The sequence below is a fragment of the Delphinus delphis genome, chromosome 5, assembly GCF_949987515.2.
Source record: "Delphinus delphis chromosome 5, mDelDel1.2, whole genome shotgun sequence".
NCBI lineage: Eukaryota > Metazoa > Chordata > Mammalia > Artiodactyla > Delphinidae > Delphinus > Delphinus delphis.
Genome location: NC_082687.1, coordinates 72,955,175 through 72,976,754, shown reverse-complemented (window position 1 = coordinate 72,976,754; position 21,580 = coordinate 72,955,175). Strand labels below are relative to the sequence as shown.

The following is a 21,580-nucleotide window of genomic DNA, read 5'->3' as shown; positions in this document are numbered from 1 at the left end:
TTTAATTTTTTGGTTGGAAGAGTATAATATTTCAAAAGATATGATGATAAAAAAGAAATCATTTATCCATTTTCTTGTACCAATGCACCATAAAGATTGAGAAACGTGGAGGGATACACGAATGCATCATAAAGGAATTTATCATGAACAAGGATTACAAGATAAAATCAACAGAACCCAATTCATGTATTATATAAAATAAATGATAGGAAATCTTACAAGAGTTAGTAGTCTACACAAACAGATATGGATACATCCATAGGGAGAGTAGACTATTAACTGTAATTATAATTTCTGAATTATAAAGTATAGTACCTATCACTCATTCTATATGGCAAACATGAAAGAGTCCTTTAAATCCAATCAATTTTTAACATTTAATTCAAAATCATTAGAGAGGTTTAAAATTCTTCGTTTATTCCTTATTTCCTTGGATAAATCACAAGGTCAATGCAGGGTAGAGAAACCATCCTCTACACTGTTTGAGCATCAGTAGGTATCTCTACCTTGATGAGAGAAGTACAGTGTCAGCAGGTATATACTCTTTGCCTTTTATTATAACTATATCTCCAACATTTACCTGAAAGAAAACTGGGAATCGGTTAATTATCTGCATTGAAAATAGTTACAAATATACAACCCATTGTATTTAAGCATAGAATACAGTAAAAATGGTTATTGGTAAACAAGAACCACTTATCTTCACAAAATGGCATAAAATTATTTAGGAGTGAGGCCAAGGATGGGGCAATCCTTTAAAAAACAAACATTGTATCTTTATTGTACCGGCTATATAACCTAGCTTAATAGAAATAAATTTTATCCATTCTGTCCACTTAATTGGCATCTCATCTTCTCATTATTCTCTCCCTATGACATAAAAATAAAAAGGAGGAATTTACCAAATGAAATCTTCACTCTGTTTAAGGAAATCTCAAAACTACTGGAAAGACTATCATATGTATATATATGATACTACTCCTCAGATGACCTTAGTTATAATTCATAATTTAGAGAGGAAGAAAATGACTCTTCGATTCTAAGTTATTTCCCAAGATCACAGAGGACGAGCTTAGACTCAAACCCACATCTGTCTGCAAAGCCTGATTTTGCATAAGCAAATATAATGAAACAATCACTGTATTTTAAATTAAAAAAAAAAAACAGCTTAGTCTCTTTCTCATTTTACTACCTGTTAGCATTTTTGTGAGCATGGTCTGAAGACAAATTAAAGATAAACTATGTCCAGAAACTTAGAAGTAATTTAAGGGATAGGTTTGTCACAGAGCTTTTGGCAAACTAATTAACAAGTTGGCTTGCTGACCAAATTCAGCAAGTTACACTGATGGCCACACTCCCATTATATTATGAAAGCTGCCCTCACTTTTAGTAGCCAAATGATCCTAAAAGCACGTTTTAATAATTAATCAGGAAAAGAAAAGCCCTTTTTTTGGGGGGGGGGAGCTTAAAGCCTTTTTGTTCTCTCCCCTCCCTAATTTTCCTTGAACCCCCAAATAACACTTTACTTGGAGGGGAGGGGTGGGAGAGAATGATGTCTTCAGTGGGAATCACAGTATGAGACAGCCCCCTGTGGTTTACTTATATACTGGGGGAGGAACAGGTTAGGCAAGGTTGGAGCGGACTGTCTCATCTATGGTATGTATGCTGGTTATCCAGGTAGGGAAACTCTGAATGCCTTGATTTGAAAGAGGTTTATTTCAGATGAAATCTGGATTATCTCAAATTGACAAATTGTCAGGGATCTTGGAATCGAACACCCCCTTCCTCAAAAAAGGGCAAACTGGGAAAATAAAAAAACAGCGAGTATAGGTATAAACTAGCCCTTAAAATAATGTGTTGTGATAGTATTCTGATAGCACCCACTGAAAGCAAGATAAAAAGAACAAAGTTCTCTGCAGCCAGAGCACTTAGAGAGAATGCTACCCAGGTTACCATTTAATTGCTCCTTAATCACCTTCTGTGTATTAAGGTTTGCTCCCCAATCAGACTGTATGCTTATAAAATCAGGATATTTGTCTATATTACAGTGTTAGGGATTTTCATAAGTCAGTTAGAGTCTAATTGTACAGTTTTCCAACACTTTATTCACTGTAAGACAAAAGAAAGCCTTACGGTTATTAAACTGAAGACTAAAAGAAAATATTAGCCTCTTATATGGTCTAACGGGTTCCCCCAGTGGCTTCAGAAAACCAAGGGCTCACTGAATGCTAAAGTCGTTCTCACGGCACTGTGAGGAGAGCAGGGAACTTACCGCCTCCTTCTGATGCCTATGTTTTAGCTCACTTTCTCAAACACCTCTTTCTTTTTGGGTTCTAAGCTCCTAATGTGGCATTCATTCCCATTTCCAGCCCGGTGTGTGCATGGGAACTGACAAGAGAAAGTCAAGACGGCAAAAATTCTTTGACCACGTGTTCTAGTTGGAGGAACATCATATGACAAAGCAGTTTTAGTCCCCAAAATACTGAAGTTAAAAAAACATTTAGGGCTTCAGGTCACTACCTTGAGCTTTCTGAAGTCATTGACATTAGTAATTACAATTGAGGATTATGAAAAAGGGTAAGCTTATTAAACTGTAACAGACTGACTGAAAATCTGATTTGTCCAATTGCAGGCCCCAGCATATTTATTTATATTTTACTGAGGAATTTTTGTAGATGTGAATTCTTAATCCAGAGAAATATATTTCATGGTGGAAACTTCATGCATTAAAGCAGCTATATAGAGTGACTTTTACACATGCAGGAAGCCCACCACTCCATGTTTTTCTACAGAACCAGAAAAACGTGTCGATTCTAAGATTCTTCACCTAAATTCTATCCTAAGCAACTATCTCAAAAACATATGAACAGTCTCAGCTGCATCTCAAGCTTAAGAACTGATCTTTGTGGTAATGAAGATAGCTGTTTACTTTCAAGAGTGGAGATGCAATGCCTTTTTTTTTCATTTTTATTGGAGTAGAGTTGATTTACAATATTGTGTTAGTTTCAGGTGTACAGCAAAGTGAATCAGTTATCCATATACATATATCCACTCTTTCTTAGATTCTTTTCCCATATAGGCCATTACAGAGTATTAAGTAGTTTCCTGTGCTATACAGTAGGTCCTTCTTAGTTATCTATTTTATATATAGGGCTTTGTAATTGTAACACTTTCTCAGAAAACCAGATACTGGCAACTTAATCTCATGCAACAGATCAGTAACTGGAGGGATGAACTGTTAGTGTCTGGGAGCTGAAGTCTGCCCATCTGTGAATGGCTGGATGGACACTGCAAATTTGTAGGTCCTCTGAGAAACATTAAAAAGCAACCTCAGTAGCCACACACTCAGAAAGACCAAGAAAGAAAGAACCCTGAACTAAAGCCCATTTGCACTAAGGTTTACCATATTACATTGGCATGTGAATCAGACTGTTGGTTTTGGTTTATTGATTTTATTTTTAAATGCACAAAATATTACATAAGCTAAAGAAAAGACTTGCCTTATAATCTGGCTAACACAACAAGCCAGCCTGCTTTCACACCTGTCCACATAGTGTTCAATAAACCATTTCTACATAGCCAGCATCTTAGGGTACACCGTCCCGTTCTTTTCACCTCTGATTATTCTATGACACAGGAATCCTCATATGTCCTGCTTGCTATTGTGAGCTCACTGCTTGGCACATACACTCAATAAGTATTTGTTGAATGATGGTATAAAATTTTTCTGTGTTGCTACAGTATTTGAAATGACAGCTTTTACTTGTCACAATGTAGAATGTCATTATTTATAAATGCTCTTTCTATTGTTGGATATCCTCATATTCTAACTTTTCACTGTTACAAATAATGTTAATTGATAATTATTATACATGTACAGGTATCTCCCTACTTTATGATTATTTTCTTGGGATAAATTCCCAGAATCTTCTTCTTTTTTTTTTTTTTTTGGTGGTTGTCAATATGAAGACCTAAATTGCTAATCCACAATAGTATGTGAATAAAATACTTCATAAAAATTCTGAAATACAAGTTTTTTTCCTTGACTAGATAGCAAACGAGGCCTCAATAACGTTTAAATTTGCAACTTTTATTATTAGGTTGAATATTATACTGAGTCTGGTTGCTTATTATATTTCTTCTTACTTTTTGCCAGCTTATATTTCCTATCTAGATAACGATTTCAATCTTTTGTCACATTTGGTGCAAATATTTCTATATTCTCTCTGCTTATTTGCGTGATGTGTACTAGTTTTAAATTTTATATAATCAAATTCCATAGATTCTTGAGATTTTGATCTTGTTCTCCTCCAAATATTTATTAAGGTCTTTATTCTATTTGTATGTTTTTCAAAAACAATGTTTCAACATTTTCTTCTAGCCAGTTGAAATTTATTTTAGCACAGGCTGTGTCTTAGATACGAAACTGTATTATTCCTGAAACTGCTAATCTGTGGTCCCAACATGATTTACTAAATAATCCTTTAATCCATGATTTTTGCCTCCTTTATCAAATATTAAATAGGCTTTATTTCAGGGCATCCTATTCTATTTTATGCTTTTCATCAATGTATATTTTTGCAACAGATTCACGCATTTTAATAAATTTTGCTTACCATTTTACTTATATTTAATCCTCACACTGTTAATTTTCCAAAACATTCTTCTATTTTCTCAACTGTTTATTTTTGAAATTACAATGAATAATTTAGTCAACTCTTGAGGAAAAAAAAAAAGATAATTTCCCTGATTATACTACATCATTACTTTTGAACAAGTGGTACTGTTTTTCTAGGAATATTACACATTTGTCTTTTTGTGAAACTTTAACACCTAAATATTTTATGTTTTCTTTGCAATGGTCATATATATATTTCAAGTTTACCTGTAAGCATCCCACATGCCACCAGGAATGAGATCTCTTTTTCACTGTGTTTTTCTAAATTGCTATTGCTGAAAAGAGTGAAGTCAATTTCTGAATATTTATCTTGAATTCATCACTGAACCAACTTTTATTAATTCTAAGTAATTAAGTATCTACCTCTAGTTATTAAGTAACATCAGCTCATTTTGGCTGGATGATTTTTGGCAACACCTTAAATTCTACCCCTCTGTATTTCGAAGTGGGATGCTCAGCGAAAATGTGGCACTCATCTCCAAGACAACTGAGAATGCCACCTCTATGGAAAATCATGGGCTGGTAATTTAATTTTTTTCTCTGTGGAAAATTGCAAAAGTAAGTTAAAATAATCCAATCAATCTTGGAATAATGATTATCTATTAGGAAAATAAAACATCTTAACAGGTTAATTTTAGGGGGAACTAGTAGATGGTTATCTCCTGACTTTACAACTGTTTATTTTCTAAGCAAGCACTCTAGGTAAGAAGAAACTGATATCAATTTATTAGGATATGCACTTATGTTAATTACCCTGACAAACCTAGTAAATGAAACACATTTATAATAAAATTCAATTTATCATACTTGATTATACTCTACTTGTCTTGGCTCTAAAGTGTTTAAATCCACAAGTACTATACAAGAACATAAAAGAAACTTCTTTTGAAACAGTCAATTGAGCTTTTTTGTTATTTTTATCTTGCTCTGAAAAAGAGGTGACTATCACAGAAATAAGGAAAGCACAAAGTATTTTCCTCTATGTTACTTTCATGTCAAAGACCAGAGGGAGAGACTAGTGAGTTTTCAAATATCCAGAAAAGGAGATGTCAATCTCTATTCTGGCTACTGATTTAAAATAAACAAAGATGTAATTAATTCAGGATGAATCCTGTTCCCTGTGGGAATACAAGGTGACTATGAACATCACAAGGTAGAATCAGGGCATGGCCTTTACCTGGGAAATACTGGAGTGCAAATAAACTGAGTGTGGGTTACACCTCCATTGTACTAGAAATCTCAGAAAACAAAGTCCCCTGGGTAGAATGGCCTTGCCTCCAAAAGTCTCTCACCAAGTTACTAAGGTTATTCACTTGTGGATGACTGGCGATTAAATTGTCTTCCAGAACTAAGGGAGAACTAACAATCATTGCTTACCTTTTGAAATTGAGGTCTGAAAGAATGCTTGGATAACACTTGCTAAATTATGACTCAACTCACTAACTACCATGTTAGAGCTCCTATAAGCAAATTAATTTCTCGATGGAACTGATTTCCAGCTCATTAGAAGATGATATTTAGTTAGTAAGACATTAAAAAAAAATGAATTAGTAGTGTGTAAATGCGATTAGTCATGATATATGAATGTGAAGTAAAGTATACAAATGTGAACTCTCAGAATCTAATTTTTGTTTTACTTGGACAGTAGATGATTAAAGCAAAAAATTACAAGACAAAACAGTCCATGGATAAGTGAAATCTATGAAAACAGTACTCAAAATATACTATGAAAGGAACAAAAAGTTCTAAATATTACTTTAAGGTAATAGTCTTTCTAATATATTGCAAATTATTAAATGGAAGTGACTAACTGAAGATTCCATGTATGTTTACAACATTAATTACTAAATAGCTTTCGTATCAGTGGAATCCTTGACATTTGCTTATATTATATACAAAAATTACATCTACTAGAGTTACCTCTATGCATTTCTTCTCCTGTAACAAAATAAAAATCAATGCATACCTTTTCCCAGTGCACAATTTCCCAAGCACCACTTCTCAAAACTGGAAAGAGAAAAGGTGACAGTTTTAAGAATATTTCTACTACTTATCAAAAGCCAACCTCTGATGAAATGATCATTTTAAATGAATAGCTTCAAATAAATTAACTGGTAACAATTTTTATAGGTTTAAAAACCAATTATGACAGCAAAGATACATAAAATTACACAAAGAAACAACGAATGAACATCTTAGATCTCAAAATAAAATACTATTCTATCTCACTGCCATTGCCAAGGGCTTTCATCAGCACACAAAGGAATTACAGGGGTTGGCTGGAAGTGAAAGCCATAAAAATGCTTGGCAAAGGGAGTGACAAGCTTAAAATTTCAGAAGCCATAACAGTAGCAATGTTAAAAAAGAAAAAAAAAAAGATTTACAAGCATAGCAGGAATGGATTTCAAACTCGGTAGTAAAAATTTAATACATAAACCAGTAGATTAAAAAAATCTGTACCTTTAGCTTTAAAATAATGCAAAATAGCAAATGTTTCTATATTTGGTTTACTGCCAAGAAATAAAAGAAGAGCTACAATTAAATTATGATTGAGGGGTTGATATTTCTCAGTGTTTTATTACTGCTTTGCAACAGTAAAGTTACTCAGTATACCTTTCTTTTATTCCTGCAGTGTGTCTGTGGCATAATACTGAATATGCCAATAGACACTAGCAGATAAAACAAAACAAAAAAGAATAATGTGAAGTAGATAGCACAGCACGTAGTACTTAAAAGGATTAAGTCAAGGTCGGTCAACAAATTATCCTCACAGTAAATTCCATGAGGGCAAGCTAATATTTACTTTGTTTAACACAATATTCTCTGGAAACAGTACAGTACCTGGCACAAAGCAGCTATTGGGTAATATTTGCAAGATGAATAATTTACAGGCACAAAAACATTAGATTCAGTTTCTTTTGATGTTAGAAGAGATGAAGGCTGAACCCTCTTAAGTAAATCACGATGATGATAATCCCCAAAATGTGCAATAGCAAATCTAACACTAATTACATACCAACAGGTCTGGAAACCAGTGTTACAATATAAATTATTTTAATCTAAATATAATCTCTTTGTGTTCCAAAATTCCCTGAAGCCAGGGGCTGTGTCTTATTCATTTCTTTATCTTTAGCACTTCACAGCACTCCTGGCCCATAAGACGCTCCAGCACTAGTTAAACAGATGAATAAATGCAATAAGGAATATCTTGCAGTGAATTTTGGTGAATCAACCTCATTAATTTAAATAATAATTCCAAGACGAAGAGCTAACACTAAAGTATTTCCAGTAACTATATGACTAAGTTAAAATTCCAATTTTGACAGTATTCATACAGTTAGGGGTGAAGGATCTGAGCACCAGGCATCTAAAACTGATCCCTATATTCTAATACACAAAACTCTAATGCCTGTAGAGTTCACCCAAACTGATGCCAGGAGTAAAACTGCTTGTGGATGTTGCTCCGGGAGTACAAGGGGTTCAGAGCGTCACACTTAAGAGTAAAAAAGCCCTTGGGGAAGTGACTTCCCTGGTGGCGCAATGGTTAAGAATACACTTGCCGGGGCTTCCCTGGTGGCGCAGTGGTTGAGAGTCTGCCTGCCGATGCAGGGGACACAGGTTCGAGCCCTGGTCTGGGAGGATCCCACATGCCGCAGAGCAACTGGGCCCGTGAGCCACAACTACTGAGCCTGTGCGCCTGGAACCTGTGCTCCACAACGAGAGGCCGTGATAGTGAGAGGCCCGCACACAGCGATGAAGAGTGGACCCCGCTTGCCGCAACTGGAGAAAGCCCTCACACAGAAACGAAGACCCAACACAGCCAAAAATCAATCAATCAATCAATAAATTTAAAGAATATGCTTGCCGATGCTGGGGACACAGGTTTGAGCCTTGGTGCAGGAAGATCTCACATGCCCCAGGGCAATTAAGCCCGTGCGCCACAACTACTGAGCCCGTGTGCCACAACTACTGAAGCCCGCATGCCACAACTATGGAAGCCTGTGTGCCACAACTACTGAAGCCCGCGTGCCTAGAGCCCATGCTCCTCAACAAGAAAAGCCACTGCAATGAGAAACCCGTGCACCGCAACGAAGAGTAGCCCCCGCTCGCCGCAACTAGAGAAAGCCCGCGTGCAGCAACGAAGACCCAACTCGGCCAAAAATTAAAAAAAAAAGAACAAATGAGAGCACTTTGCCCTTTAATCACTTAACCCAGTGACTGCGATATTAAGTACTCAGCAAGGAGTGTTGGCAAAGTGCTGTTCAAATCTGTATAACTGACTGACTGGGGCTAAAATCTGCATAAATTTAAATTAGAAAAAAAATCCTGTTTAATAGTATCTGGAGCTCTTCATTGCCGTTTATTTTCTTCTAATTCCACCTCATACAAGTAAACATTCCCACATTGCAATACTTGGGTTTTTAAAAATCAGTTTCCAATATTTGTAAAATCAAGAGGTTTGACATGAAAATGAAGACTTCAGGCTTATCAGCGGAGCTCAGTCAGTTACCGCACTGTGACGTGCGGCATGGACAGCAGTGGCCACCTCTTTCGATGGTGCTCACCACTCCATCGCCATGCTTGTTTGTGGTTTCCTGCTGCTTTATAGGCAGCCTACTTCCCTGTCCTGTATGTAGGACACCTGCCTGGCTCACACTCATGAGGTTTTCCTTTATTAATTGAAGTATAACTTACAACAAAGTGTATAGACCTTACGTATTCCGTTCAATGAGTTTTTTAAAAACTGTAAACACCTGTGAATTCACCACTCAGGACAAGATGCAGAACTCCAAAAAGACTCCTCATACCACTTTACAGTCCATTATCCCATCCCCAGATATAAATTATTTACCGTAAGTTAGTTTTGCATGTCATATGCACTGAATCATATAGTATTTTTGCATTAAGGTTTCAATCAACATATCTGAGATTCTGTTTAAAAAAATCTTTCTTTCCCCGGTTAAACTGACATGGTACTATGGTGGATCAATTTCTGGACTCTGTATTTATTCCACTGATCAATTTACACATTTTCACACCAATACATACCACCTTGATCATTTTAACTTTATGTTAAGCCTTGAACTTAGGTAGTCTTCCCACATTGTTCTCTTTCAGTACTGTTTGGGCTATTTTGAATTCTTTGCATTTCCATATAAATTTTAGAATTGAACTGTCAATTCTAAAAAAACTCCAAACCCTCCTGGGACTTTGATTTGCGGCTCAAGTGTTTCAAGTTATGGACAAGCTACACCTTTCCATTTATTTATGTCTTCATAAATTTTCTCCAATAGGTTTTGGAGTTTACGATGTATGGGTCTTTCATTAGATTTATTTCTTGACATTTGATGACTTTTTTCTTATATTATAAATTGTATTTTTTACTCCATTTTCCAATTAGTCACCGGTAGTATATAGAAATGCGTTAAACTTTCGTACACTGACCTTGTCATCATGTAATTTTGTAAAATTCACTTAGTAGTTCCAGTAGGGTTTTTTTTGGGGGGGGTAGCAATACTTTCTAAGAAACAATTTTGGCTTGTTAACAATGCTGTATTACGGTTTTTGGCAGTTTTATTATGCTCATATGCCTCACTGTTTATCTCTCTATTTTTAAGCTCTTCTGCAAAAAAAAAAAAGAAATCTTTGGAAATCATGAATAATTTTTACTACTAAAAATATCCTGTTGATTTTGTGCTCTAAACATATCCAATTACACCTTGTTTTATCTCTTCCACCATGACCAACACTGGCATCCCTACTTCAAGCAACCGTCATCTCCCAACTGGAGGTCTGAATTAGCCTCACCACTAGCTTCCTACATTCACTCTTGATCTCTTTCAAATTTAGTTTCTACAGTATAGCTATAATGACAAAGTACAATGATTTTACATACAATTATGGATTATTATGTATCAATTCATATATCCTTATACACATACATACATATACAACATTAAGTGACTCCTTGCTTAAAACTCTTCGACTGGCTCCCCTTGGCTCATAAAATAAGTCCAAACACCTTGAAGCCCTCTGATGAAGCAGCACCTGCCTAATCTCCATCACCACTTCTGACCACTCCCTCTGCCCCTTCCCCAGGCCCATCGTGCTGAAAGCAACACTCTTTTTCCTGCCTCAAACCCTTTGCACATGTTTCCATGACTGCAACACACTTTCCCTCCGTCCTCACCTAGATCTCAGCTTTAACACTACTTTCTCAGGGGACATTTTTTTGACACCTACACCTTTACCACTACCCTCAAGTCTAAATCAGCTTCCTGCACTTCTCCTTCAGAGCACTTATGACAGTTTTACTATATACTTAGTTGAGAGAGGATTTATGTAAGGCTTTCTCCTTCCCCAGACTCCAAAATCTTTGACCACAGGAATATTCTCTATTCTGTTCTCTGCTGTATTTCCAGTGTTTCCGTGCAGCAACACGAAGATGCTCAGTCAATACTTGCTGGACGGAAAGTGAATCCACTGATGTTCCCATGTGTTTGGGCCCATATGAAGCCATAGTAGTAGTTACACAGATTTACTAAAGATACAACCCTGTTCCTTAATAGATCTCATGCGAAAAACAATATATACGCAATGTTTAAAAAATAGCTATACAGGAAAACACTCTGGCATTTCCTCAAAAAGTTAAGCACAGAACTATCATGGTACAGAAATTCCACACCTAAGTATATTTCCAAGGGAACTGAAAACATAATGTTCACACAAAAACCTGTGCACAAATGTTCACTGTATCATTGTTCATAATAGGCAGAAAGTGGAAACAACCCAAATGTCCATCCACCAATGAATGGTTAAACAATACGGGTAAAGCCATACAAAGAAAATATTACTCAGTCATAAAAAAGGAATGAAATGCTGATACATGTGACAACATGGATGACTCTTGAAGTTAATCCAGTCACAAAAGGCTCATGTTGTATGATCTCCTTTATATAAAATGCCCAGAACAGACAAATCCATAGAAATAGAATGTAGATTAGTGGTCATCAGGGGCTCATGAAAGAGGGCAATGGGGATTGACTGCTTATACGTCTGGGGTTTCTCGTGGGGGTGATGAAAGGATTCTAGAATCAGATAGTTGTGTTGGGTGCATAACGCTGTGAATATCCTAAAAAACACTGAACTGTATACTTGAAAATAATGAGTTTTATGGTTTGTGAATTGTAACTCCAAAAAAAAAAAAAAACCAGCTACATAAAATGATGCCAATGAACTATTTAAACATTTGCTTAAAATAGCCTTCTCAGTTTCATAAGTTCCTGAAATGTTTCCAATGTGAGCAGCTGGAAATGGTTACACAACCATTAGATACACTAATGTTCCTGTGTGTTTGGGACATGAATGTCCTCCGATGTCAGCTCTGGGCCACCCCTTCCAGCTCTGTAATCCAAACTAGCCCTCCTTGAAATGCTGCCACTTGGAAGAGACTGGTCAGTTCACATCTGAAAATAGCCCTGAACCACTCTACTGGGTTCCCCTTACAGGATGGAAGTGTCACAGCAGGCTTCCCAAACTCAGCTGACCAGACCATACCAGGGTGTCTGCTCCACCAGGGAGGTTGGAAGCCTGGCCACTTTCACTGAAACCTGGAAAACCATCTGAATCTGCTTCACTTGTCCATCCTCCCCACCTGCTCATTCCCCTCGCTCGGATGGTTTCTCCATGCACATTTGAACCTACCTACGTCCCTCCCCTACCTGACCCTTCTGCACCACCCTCCCTCTGTAAACTAGCCTGTCCTCCTACCATCTCTTAGGGGATGCCTGCCTCCACCCAAACAGTACATCCTCCTACTCTCTTCTCCCCTACGCTCCATCCAAAGGTTTCCTCCATTCATCCCTGAAGACACGTACTGGAAACTACGGCTTACTGCAAAAACTGATATGCCTAAGAAACTTTTAAATACATTTTCAGTCAACAATGTTTTCTAACAAACTGCAGAATCAATGTATTATTGGCCAAGTCAACTGGAGTTATATAAAGGAAGAGCTGAGATTCTTTCCTCCTCTCATGCCACTTTCTCAAGGTAAGGAATGCTGATGCATCCTCACATACTTTTCTCTAGACAAGCATGCACATATGCATGTTTGTTCTCTTTCTTTTTAAAAATTTATTTCTCTGCAACTTGGTTTTCCACTTAACATGTACTTTCAGGACAAAGCACAGAGACAACCCATTTTTTGAGAAGTAACCCCTTGTATGGAGGTATCCATTACAAATGGGTCAGATAACTGAACAGACTCACAAGACTCCACAGGGTGTATTCAAGAAAAGTTTTAATCAAGCTAGAGGATATGGTACAGAGGGAAAATGAAAGCCCAGGCAAGCATCAGGGGCCTGAGAAACTCCTAGGCACAGCCCTCCAGGGTCCCTTCTCGTTCACCTCTGACATGGATTTTGAACCTCCATGATATGTATGATAAATCTTAATTTCAGGAAAGCCTGGGAAAATGTTTCCAGGGGATCTTTTATACCCCCCAGTCAATTAGACAAGCCAGATTATGTTACAAATTAAACCAGGTAAGCCATCAATCTATATACATCCTTAAACTAAGCAGAGGAAATTTTGGGTGCTTCAGGGGAGTTTCAAACCCTGCAGAGAGCATTAATTCAACAGCTAGTCCATCTCGTCCTTCTTTTTTTTTTTTTTTGCGGTACACAGGCCTCTCACTGCCGTGGCCTCTCCCGTTGCGGAGCACAGGCTCCGGATGCGCAGGCTCAGCGGCCATGGCTCAAGGGCCCAGCCGCTCCGCGGCATGTGGGATCTTCCCGGACCGGGGCGCGAACCCGTGTCCCCTGCATCGGCAGGCGGACTCTCAACCACTGCGCCACCAGGGAAGCCCCAAGCCACTTCTTGAAATAGGTTAACAAAAGGCAAATTATCCAAAAGCATAATGGGCACTACCCTTGTCACAGGACACAGAGAAACCACAGCAAAGGCAGCATGCTGCAACCCCTAAGTGGCAGGAAGCACTGAAGAGGCACTTTAGTGCATTGAGAAGGCTAAGAGAACCGCTGAGACTACAGTTCTGAACCGGGCAGAGAAGGAAAACCAGCATACCCATATTAAAGCATCAATTCATTCACCATGGAGACCCTTACAAAGACAACCCGAAGGCAAAAAACCTCTTGTGGTACAAACTGACACTGCACAAAAGTCTCCTTCGTGAGCTTGCCTATGAAGGTCAAATTAAGCAACAATCTGCTTGGGATCTGACACAAAAGACCAAGGGAACCTCCTGAGTTCCACTCTCGTCCGTATTCTCTACAGAGATTTGTCAATGAATTGATACCACTTCTTCCAGCTTTAAAACTTTTAACAAGGGTCCTCACTAGCAGCATCAGCATCACTGAGAACTTCTTTAGAATGAAATTCTGGGGTCCCCTCCGAGGCCTACAGAAACTCTAGGGGTGAGTTTCAGCAAGCTGTTTGAGAACCAGTGACTTATCTTAAAAAAATATGGGTGAGATGATGTGATCAGTGCACAAGGGGCAGGAACCTCCTTCGCTCAGAATGTTCCCCCCCGCCCAATGCTGCACAGAGTCATGAATCATTTGCTTTTTCCTTTATGTAACTGAGAAATTCCTTGAAAGAAAAATCTCCTTGCATCGCCTCACCAGTCATTCCACCCTTCCTTGCAGCTAGGCTTCAGTTCTTCCAGCCCCACATCCGCTCTCCAGTTTAGAACTGGAACTCCAGTTAAGAACTGTGACTTTTTTTTTTTAATTGAAGATGTGATTTACAATATTGCATTAGTTTCAGGTGTACAGCATAGTGATTCAGATTTTTTGCAGATTTTATTCCATTACACATTATTACAAGATACTGACTATAATTCCCTGTGCTATACGCTAAATTCTTGTTGTTTATCTGTTTTATGACTTCTTAAATGCTGGATTTAGTGGGTGTCACAGCCTCGGTCCTCTATTAATTCAGCATTTGGTGTTTGATGGGTTTTCCCCTCCTTTGCCAAGTCCAGTTGGATCTGTCCACTGTGTATTTTCCTTTGCCTTCTCATTGCTACCACCCTATTCCCCTTCCCTAATTAATCAAAAGTCAGTCTCCCTTTGTGCCTCACCCCACCCCTCCCCATACAGCTGTCACATTCCTTGTTAAAAAGTATGACTGGGAACCTAGCCACACCCTTCAGTAATTCTCTCCAAGTTCTTCACCTTGGTTTTCAAAGCCTCCAAATTATGACCCTAACTTGCCTTCCCGTCCCTGTCCCCACTGCTCTCTGCCACGTACCCTGTGCTGTAGCCAAAACGGACTGCATTCAGCCCTCTGTATCCACGGGTTCTGCAGCCACCACTCATATGCCATTTTGTATAAAGGAATCAGATTTTGGTATCGGTGGGGGTCCTGGAACCAATTCCCCATGGATACCAAGGGACACCTGTATTTGCTCTTCCCAGAATATACCTCACGCCTTCCCATTTCCTCCTGGATCATCCCTGCACCCACCCCGACAGCTCTGCTTACTCAAAGTCCACTCGTTTTTGTGATCCTCGCATGTGACATCTCTGAATCCCCACCCCTCTCATTTGGTCTTTATTAGTCTTTCTATCTTGTATCATAGTATCTGTGAGCATCTTATTTTCCCTACCAGATTCTAATTTCCTACAGGGCAAGCATGAAGCCTGGTTTCTTTCTGCATTTTCTGCATTGGGTCTTACACAAGGCAGATGTTCAGCAAGACTTACTGAAGTGAAACAATAAACGTTCTAACTTGGAGTCACACCTGTTTTTCTCCTTTCACTTTATCTATGGCCCTCAATTTCCTCAGTGCATTTTGTTTCTTGGTGTGCTTTTATTTATGGGACAAATGAAAGATCATCTGCAGTTGTACTTCCCCACAAATAAATACTTCCTCTTCATCCAGAGCTGTTGCTAAAAATATCTAACCAGTTCAGTTCATAAAATTGTACGATTTTAAAATTTTAATTTGAAGATATTAACAATCTTAGAGGTGTCTGAAAACATTCTTTAGCACATATGTGCTCAATTTTCAATTGCTCATGGAAACAATACTTTCTAAGAACTATTTATAGGTAACTGATGTACACGTGGCAGAGTACAGGTCCAGGCTTATGGATGGATCAGATGTGCCACATACCTCCAGGGAAACAAAAAAGCTGCACACTGGCTTTTTCAGTAAGCCACGAAAGTGGTGCTATTCTAAGTCCCTTAGCATGAAATGAACTCAACCAGATGGATTCAGCCTTGTTAGTAGGTCATTTCAGGCTTAACAACCTAAAACAAATTCAACCCACACCAACTCAACATCTTTTTCATAAAGGACTTTAAAGGTGAAATGGCTTGCAGTCAGAGATAAGCAACTATGTGCCCTGCAGGGAAGTAGCCTTGTCAGGGGTTATCAGTGGCCACCAACTCAACTCCACTTCTGAAATGGCTGATGTAGCTCCGGGAAAAGACGAATCAGGTGGAGATGAGATCTATTATTTTCAGCTATGTGCCTAGTTAAAAAGAAGTTCATGTTATCTTTTTCTAAATTAAATTAAAACAGAGCAAAACTGCTTTATTAAAGACTTATTCTACTGCTTTATTAAAGACTTATTCTAATCTAATACCTACTAACAAAACAAGGTATGAAACAATCTAATGTCAGGTGACTGATGGGCTGCCAGATGTCACAGGTGTCTCCCAGACATTCTCACCTGCAGAATGTATGGACACCATCCTTCAGGGAATATATCCAAACCTGGGATTTTAAAACAGCAAATCTACTTCATTAAGAGGCATCTTTAATTTTAATTTTTTAGATCTGAAATATCTTTCTTAGTCTGCACCTGAACCCCATCCTTCCCCAGGCCTCCATATTGTGATTTTATCTGAAACTATCATTCCACTTGAAATACTAGCCATAGCAGTTTTCCACAAAAAGTAAAAGCACAAGTTGACAATTTAAAAAGAGAACTAGCTCAATCACAACAAATTCTTATGGGGACTGGCTTCAATATACATATTATAATGATAATTACAAATGCATAATTAACAAATTTCTGCAGAGCTAAGTTTGGCCAAGAAAACCCAATTTAGGACACAGAGTGAGAGACTGCCTCCTGTGTGTATGTAGACACGTGGAGGGAGGGTATGTCAGATATTGTGAGCTCAAATATTGAGGAAGAAATCAGAGAAAATAAGGTAAATTTCGATGCCAGGAAAACCTGGGGGTCCTGAATACGGCAGTGCTCTGGGCTTTTGGGCAGTGGAAGTGATAAGTGGACACAGTGCTGTGTTCACAGGATGCAGAGCAGAGTAAAATGATGATATGATGACTTCAACAGAGACAGTAAAGAGGAGGCAAGAACTTCTACCATGTTAGTTTTTTTTTTTTTTTTTTTTTTTTTATCTTATCAGCGCCTGTGAAACAGTCTGGGACACAGTGTTTTGGAAATACTGCTTTTCATCTTGCTCACACCCTAGATAATGAATTTTCAAGGAGGCTCCTTTCATTTCTAGTCTCTTCCTGCTTCCTATCTGTACTGAAGTATCTATACAGAGAGTGGTTCCTTCACTCACATAGAGCACCTGCTGAGGACGGTCCCCTGGGCTAGAGCTGTGAGGACACAAAGATGAGGAAGACTTGCCCTCTGCAGAATGCAGAATTTAACCCCTGATCAAGTTCATTAATTGGTGAAAATGAGGCATCAGACAGGTACCAGTCCACTGAAAATGTTGTAAGTGAAATCATGAATTTGTATTTCTGAAGTCACTAGGGAATGACAGAGAAGAAAGTCACTCTTTAGTGCCTCAATGCAAAATAAGGAGAGAAAATATTCATTTTTCTAAGAATATAGAAGGATTAATATTTGAATCTGAGGGAAAGACATCCTCATATATTACATGGTCTTGATAAACATTTAGAAAATGAAATTTAAGTAAAATACTAAAAATATCTGTCATGATTAATTGCCTGTCAAAAATAACAACCCCCTTCCCACTCCTACACCACTTCCTCCCTCAACTCAGGAAAGCAAATTGAATTTCAGTCTGGCCTATGGACAGATGGCTTTCATTTAAAGTATCAGTAATTCGAGTTATCTGACAGCAAATAGTATCCTACTCAAACATTTGTTATCACCTATCAACTGGAAAATCAAAAAGATGACCAAATACTCAAACTAGGCAAAGAAAAAAAAAAGAACGATTCGATTCTCTTAGAAAACAATCAAGTAGCAAACTAAAGACCATAATTTCTTGAACATGGGCTTTCCAACTATTCTGACTTAAAATGATTTTTATATGTAAGCCTTAATATTTTATTTTTGACATGAGTTTTCTATACTATAGAAGACTTTCCTCTCACTTTTTAACCACAGAGCTAATCCTGTTAATCCAGAATGAATTGGTGAACCAAGAATGATAACCAAGAAAGAACCTTTTCTCTGAATAGTGGGCAAAAAGGGAGTATTTTTGGAAGTAGGCAAGTACCTGGAAAATCAGAGAACCCACCCATACAGGGTGTGGTAGCTTAAATCAACACGGCTATGACGGCTACTCTTCAACTATACAATGTTGACTTCTTGTGCCAAGGCTTGAAAATAAGTAACTGCTAGTCCCTGAGGATAGGAGCCCTCTGCCAGAAGACACATTATGTACTGGAAAAAACAGTTACATATTTTTGGTTCAAAAGCTCTTACTGAACATTCTGAGCAACATGGCAACAAATGCAAAAACTGCACCACTTGCCAAAAATGCCAGTACCTGAAACATTTTTGCTTTTTTTCCCCCCCCTTTCAATACCTATGGCTGTCCCTTCCTACCTAAACCCCTAGAGTAGCTTAGTCCTCAAGCTTCTATGAGCCCCCTATTCCGTGTCACTCTGCTCTCCGACTTTAATCTGCATATGTACCTTATCTCTTTTTGGCTTGTAAACCTTCAACAGCTACTCAGCATACGTAAGAAAAGTTGGAATCTCCTGGCTTGGCATTCAAGGCCCTGTAAAATTTGACCCCGGCCTACCGTTCTGATCATGTCTTTGCTTCCCTTTGCCAGGAATCTCCTTTCCCCATCTGGCACTCTAGTGGTTCCACAAAGCAATCCAACAGCCGTCTTCATCTCTGCTCAGGAAAAGCTCTCTTCACCCTTCCTCACTTGGCACACAGGCAATGTCTTGCCCAGGTGCCTCTGCTCATCCGAACTTTTCCCGAAATTCAAGATCTAGCTCAAGTTACGCCACAATTCTCTCTCCTGCTTTTGAATCCGTAAAGCATTTGACACAGGAACCAGCATTTGCCACAAAAATCTAGAGGCACTGAGATCACGTAATCCAAATCCTTCATTTTCCACACAAGATCATTTTTCACCTTTATAGAGTTCCCATCTTATACTTTTTCATATGTCCCGTAATAAGTATAATCTCAGTAAATATTTAATTTATTAGGTGATACTTTAATAAATGTACCTTTTTCAAATGCATCAAAGATCAGCAGATAATCCCTTTGGTAGAAGGTGGTAAGAAGAGAAGCCCTAGGGCATTCTGACAGAGTCCCATAAAAGTCAGAGCCTTTAATTAAAAAATACTGTTTTTAATTACCAGCTAATTTTGGCAGACATGGCTGAGCCTCGTCACATCAGGGAACTTCAGAGAGATGAGATTCTCAGAGTGGGAAAGCTCACGGATGGGGTAAGATGTCTGTTTCACGTGTTCCTGGGTACTTTTTTTTTAAATTGAGAGCACAACAGTCTATTTGCTTGTGTTGAAGGTCATCTGGGTTTCAACTCCATCAAAATGAGACCCACAACAAAAGAGCCACATCAACATGCCATGTGCTTTCCAGAAGCTGGCCTGGTTTTAACCGTTTTATTTATTTATGGAGTATATAGCTTCTGCAAGTACAGGATAATTCAAAGTGCTTCCAATATGCCTTTTACTCAAGTAACATCACATCTGATTATTTTCTATAAATCATACCTAGAGTACATCTATAGATCATACACACACACCCAAAGACATTTTGTAGCACTTAACACTGTCAAAACAACTGCAGATTTTATGGACAGTACTTGTGAGTATATTGCTATGAGGCACTTAAAATGTATTAAAAATGTTACTTTTCAAAACTATCAATATTACCCCTGTAAATCACTCTAATGTGAATTTAGTGTCATGTTAATAAATGCTACAAAGGAAGAATCTATCCTGGAACAAAAACTTAAGAGATACACAGCGTTCTCAGTTGAATTATATTTAATTGAAGTGATTTGTATATATTACTATGAGTGTATTTGACAGATACGAGAAACAAAATGTATAATTCTTACCTTGGGTCTGTTTCTTGTTCACTGCATTATCAGCTTTATGTCGTTTCTAAAATTTAAAAGCAAAAACAAAAACTGTGAAAAAGTGGATGAGATTAACAAAACACGATAGCACCTATTACAAAAGAGAGATTTTTAAAACTTATGTTTCTCAAAGCTTCCGTCCTTTCACACCCATATCAATTATTTTTGTGTGTGTGGCATGCGGGCCTCTCACCACTGTGGCCTCTCCCGTCGCAGAGCACAGGCTCCAGATGGGCCGCTCTGCGGCATGTGGGACCCTCCTGGACCAGGGCACGAACCCGCATCCCCTGCATCGGCAGGCGGACCCTCAACCACTGTGCCACCAGGGAAGCCCCTACCCATATCAATTTTATAAGTACGCCCAGGGTGTGGTAATGGGAATAATCAGGGTATGCAGGAATTTTAAAATTGAAAGTGCAATCCATAGCATCTTTATATGCTACTCCTGTTCTGGGAGTACAGGGGCGTGGTCCTCAGAGGGATCTTACATTATTATACAGGTACGATTAAAATTTTAATGTACTAGAAAAGATGGAGCTGAAAGGCTGATTTAGACTTTTGTTTAAATAACTTACTTAAAAAAGAAGATCGCCCATGAGAATTACCTATAATAACTACCATTTAAATAATGGTACTGAAATATTTTCAGTTTCTTATGAAATTCATTATCTAATTAGCTGAGTACCTCCTCTATAATTTAATGACGCGCCGATGTCTGTCAATGACGGGAACCAAATATGTCTACCGTTTGCACAAAGCTGCTTCTCCCCACTGTTCCCCTACAGCCCCCTCTCCCACTACCACAAGTCACTGAGTCTCATTTTCCCTCCTCCCAAAGCAAAATTAAACGGTAAACGAATGAGTTAGTCTAAGTCTAGGTGGGTGAGTTTGAAAAGCTACAGAAGCCAAGATTTTATAGCAGTAAGAAAGAGAAAGGGAACGTCAGAGGAAAGGTGAGAATTTGAGTGGCCAGGGGAGGCTATCTTCTCTACGGTTCAACTAGAGGTTTTCCACGGCTTCTGTCTAATCTTACAGCATCGAGCATAACACATCAGCCTCTGCTGACGCTGAAGAAACGTGTTGAGTGCAACTGACTCTGAGCTCAAAGATTCTATCATATAAAGCCCAGGGTCAGGTTTAGCTGCGTATACCTGACCACAAGGTGGGTTGGCATGAGTGTAGTAAAATGAGTTCCTAAGTTCCCCGTTTGAGAAGAAACATGGTTTTTAGAATCACAGGCACAAATGAAAACACTTTTCCAGAGAAAAGCCTGGGCTTGTAGATGAGCACTCCAAGACACAGCAGCACTGACGAGCAGTGGCATAATAGCTGGCACTGGGAGCTCAGTTCATCCAAACAATCAGTCACTGAACTGCACAAAATGCAAATAAGGCATTCAGAAAGCCTCTGTGGAAGGCTTGTTGAAAATGATTCCTGCCACGCCCATAGGCAGGAACACACCACAATTCTTTCTCAATAAAACACTCACTAATAAAAATGTAACAATGCAGACTTTTAATAGTCAAATTATTGCTTCCAAAAGTAAGCACACGATTTGCCAGCAAATG

The 21,580-nt window shown here is 38.4% G+C and overlaps 1 protein-coding gene across 6 annotated transcripts in view; it reads right to left on the bottom strand.

Moving 5' to 3' along the window:
• The window catches only part of ATP8A1 (ATPase phospholipid transporting 8A1), a 236,037-nt gene that overhangs the window by 170,182 nt on the left and 44,275 nt on the right, over window positions 1-21,580 (bottom strand). For 3 of the 6 annotated variants that reach the window (XM_060012624.1, XM_060012626.1, XM_069540697.1), the window contains exons 5-7: window positions 19,992-20,037; window positions 6,645-6,685; window positions 507-580 (exon numbers count right to left, since the gene is read on the bottom strand). In XM_060012624.1, coding sequence (XP_059868607.1) covers window positions 507-580; window positions 6,645-6,685; window positions 19,992-20,037 — 161 coding nt within the window. Of the gene's footprint in view, window positions 1-506; window positions 581-6,644; window positions 6,686-19,991; window positions 20,038-21,580 lie in introns of those variants that run through there. The other 3 variants (XM_060012628.1, XM_060012625.1, XM_060012627.1) reach the window with 2 other exon arrangements.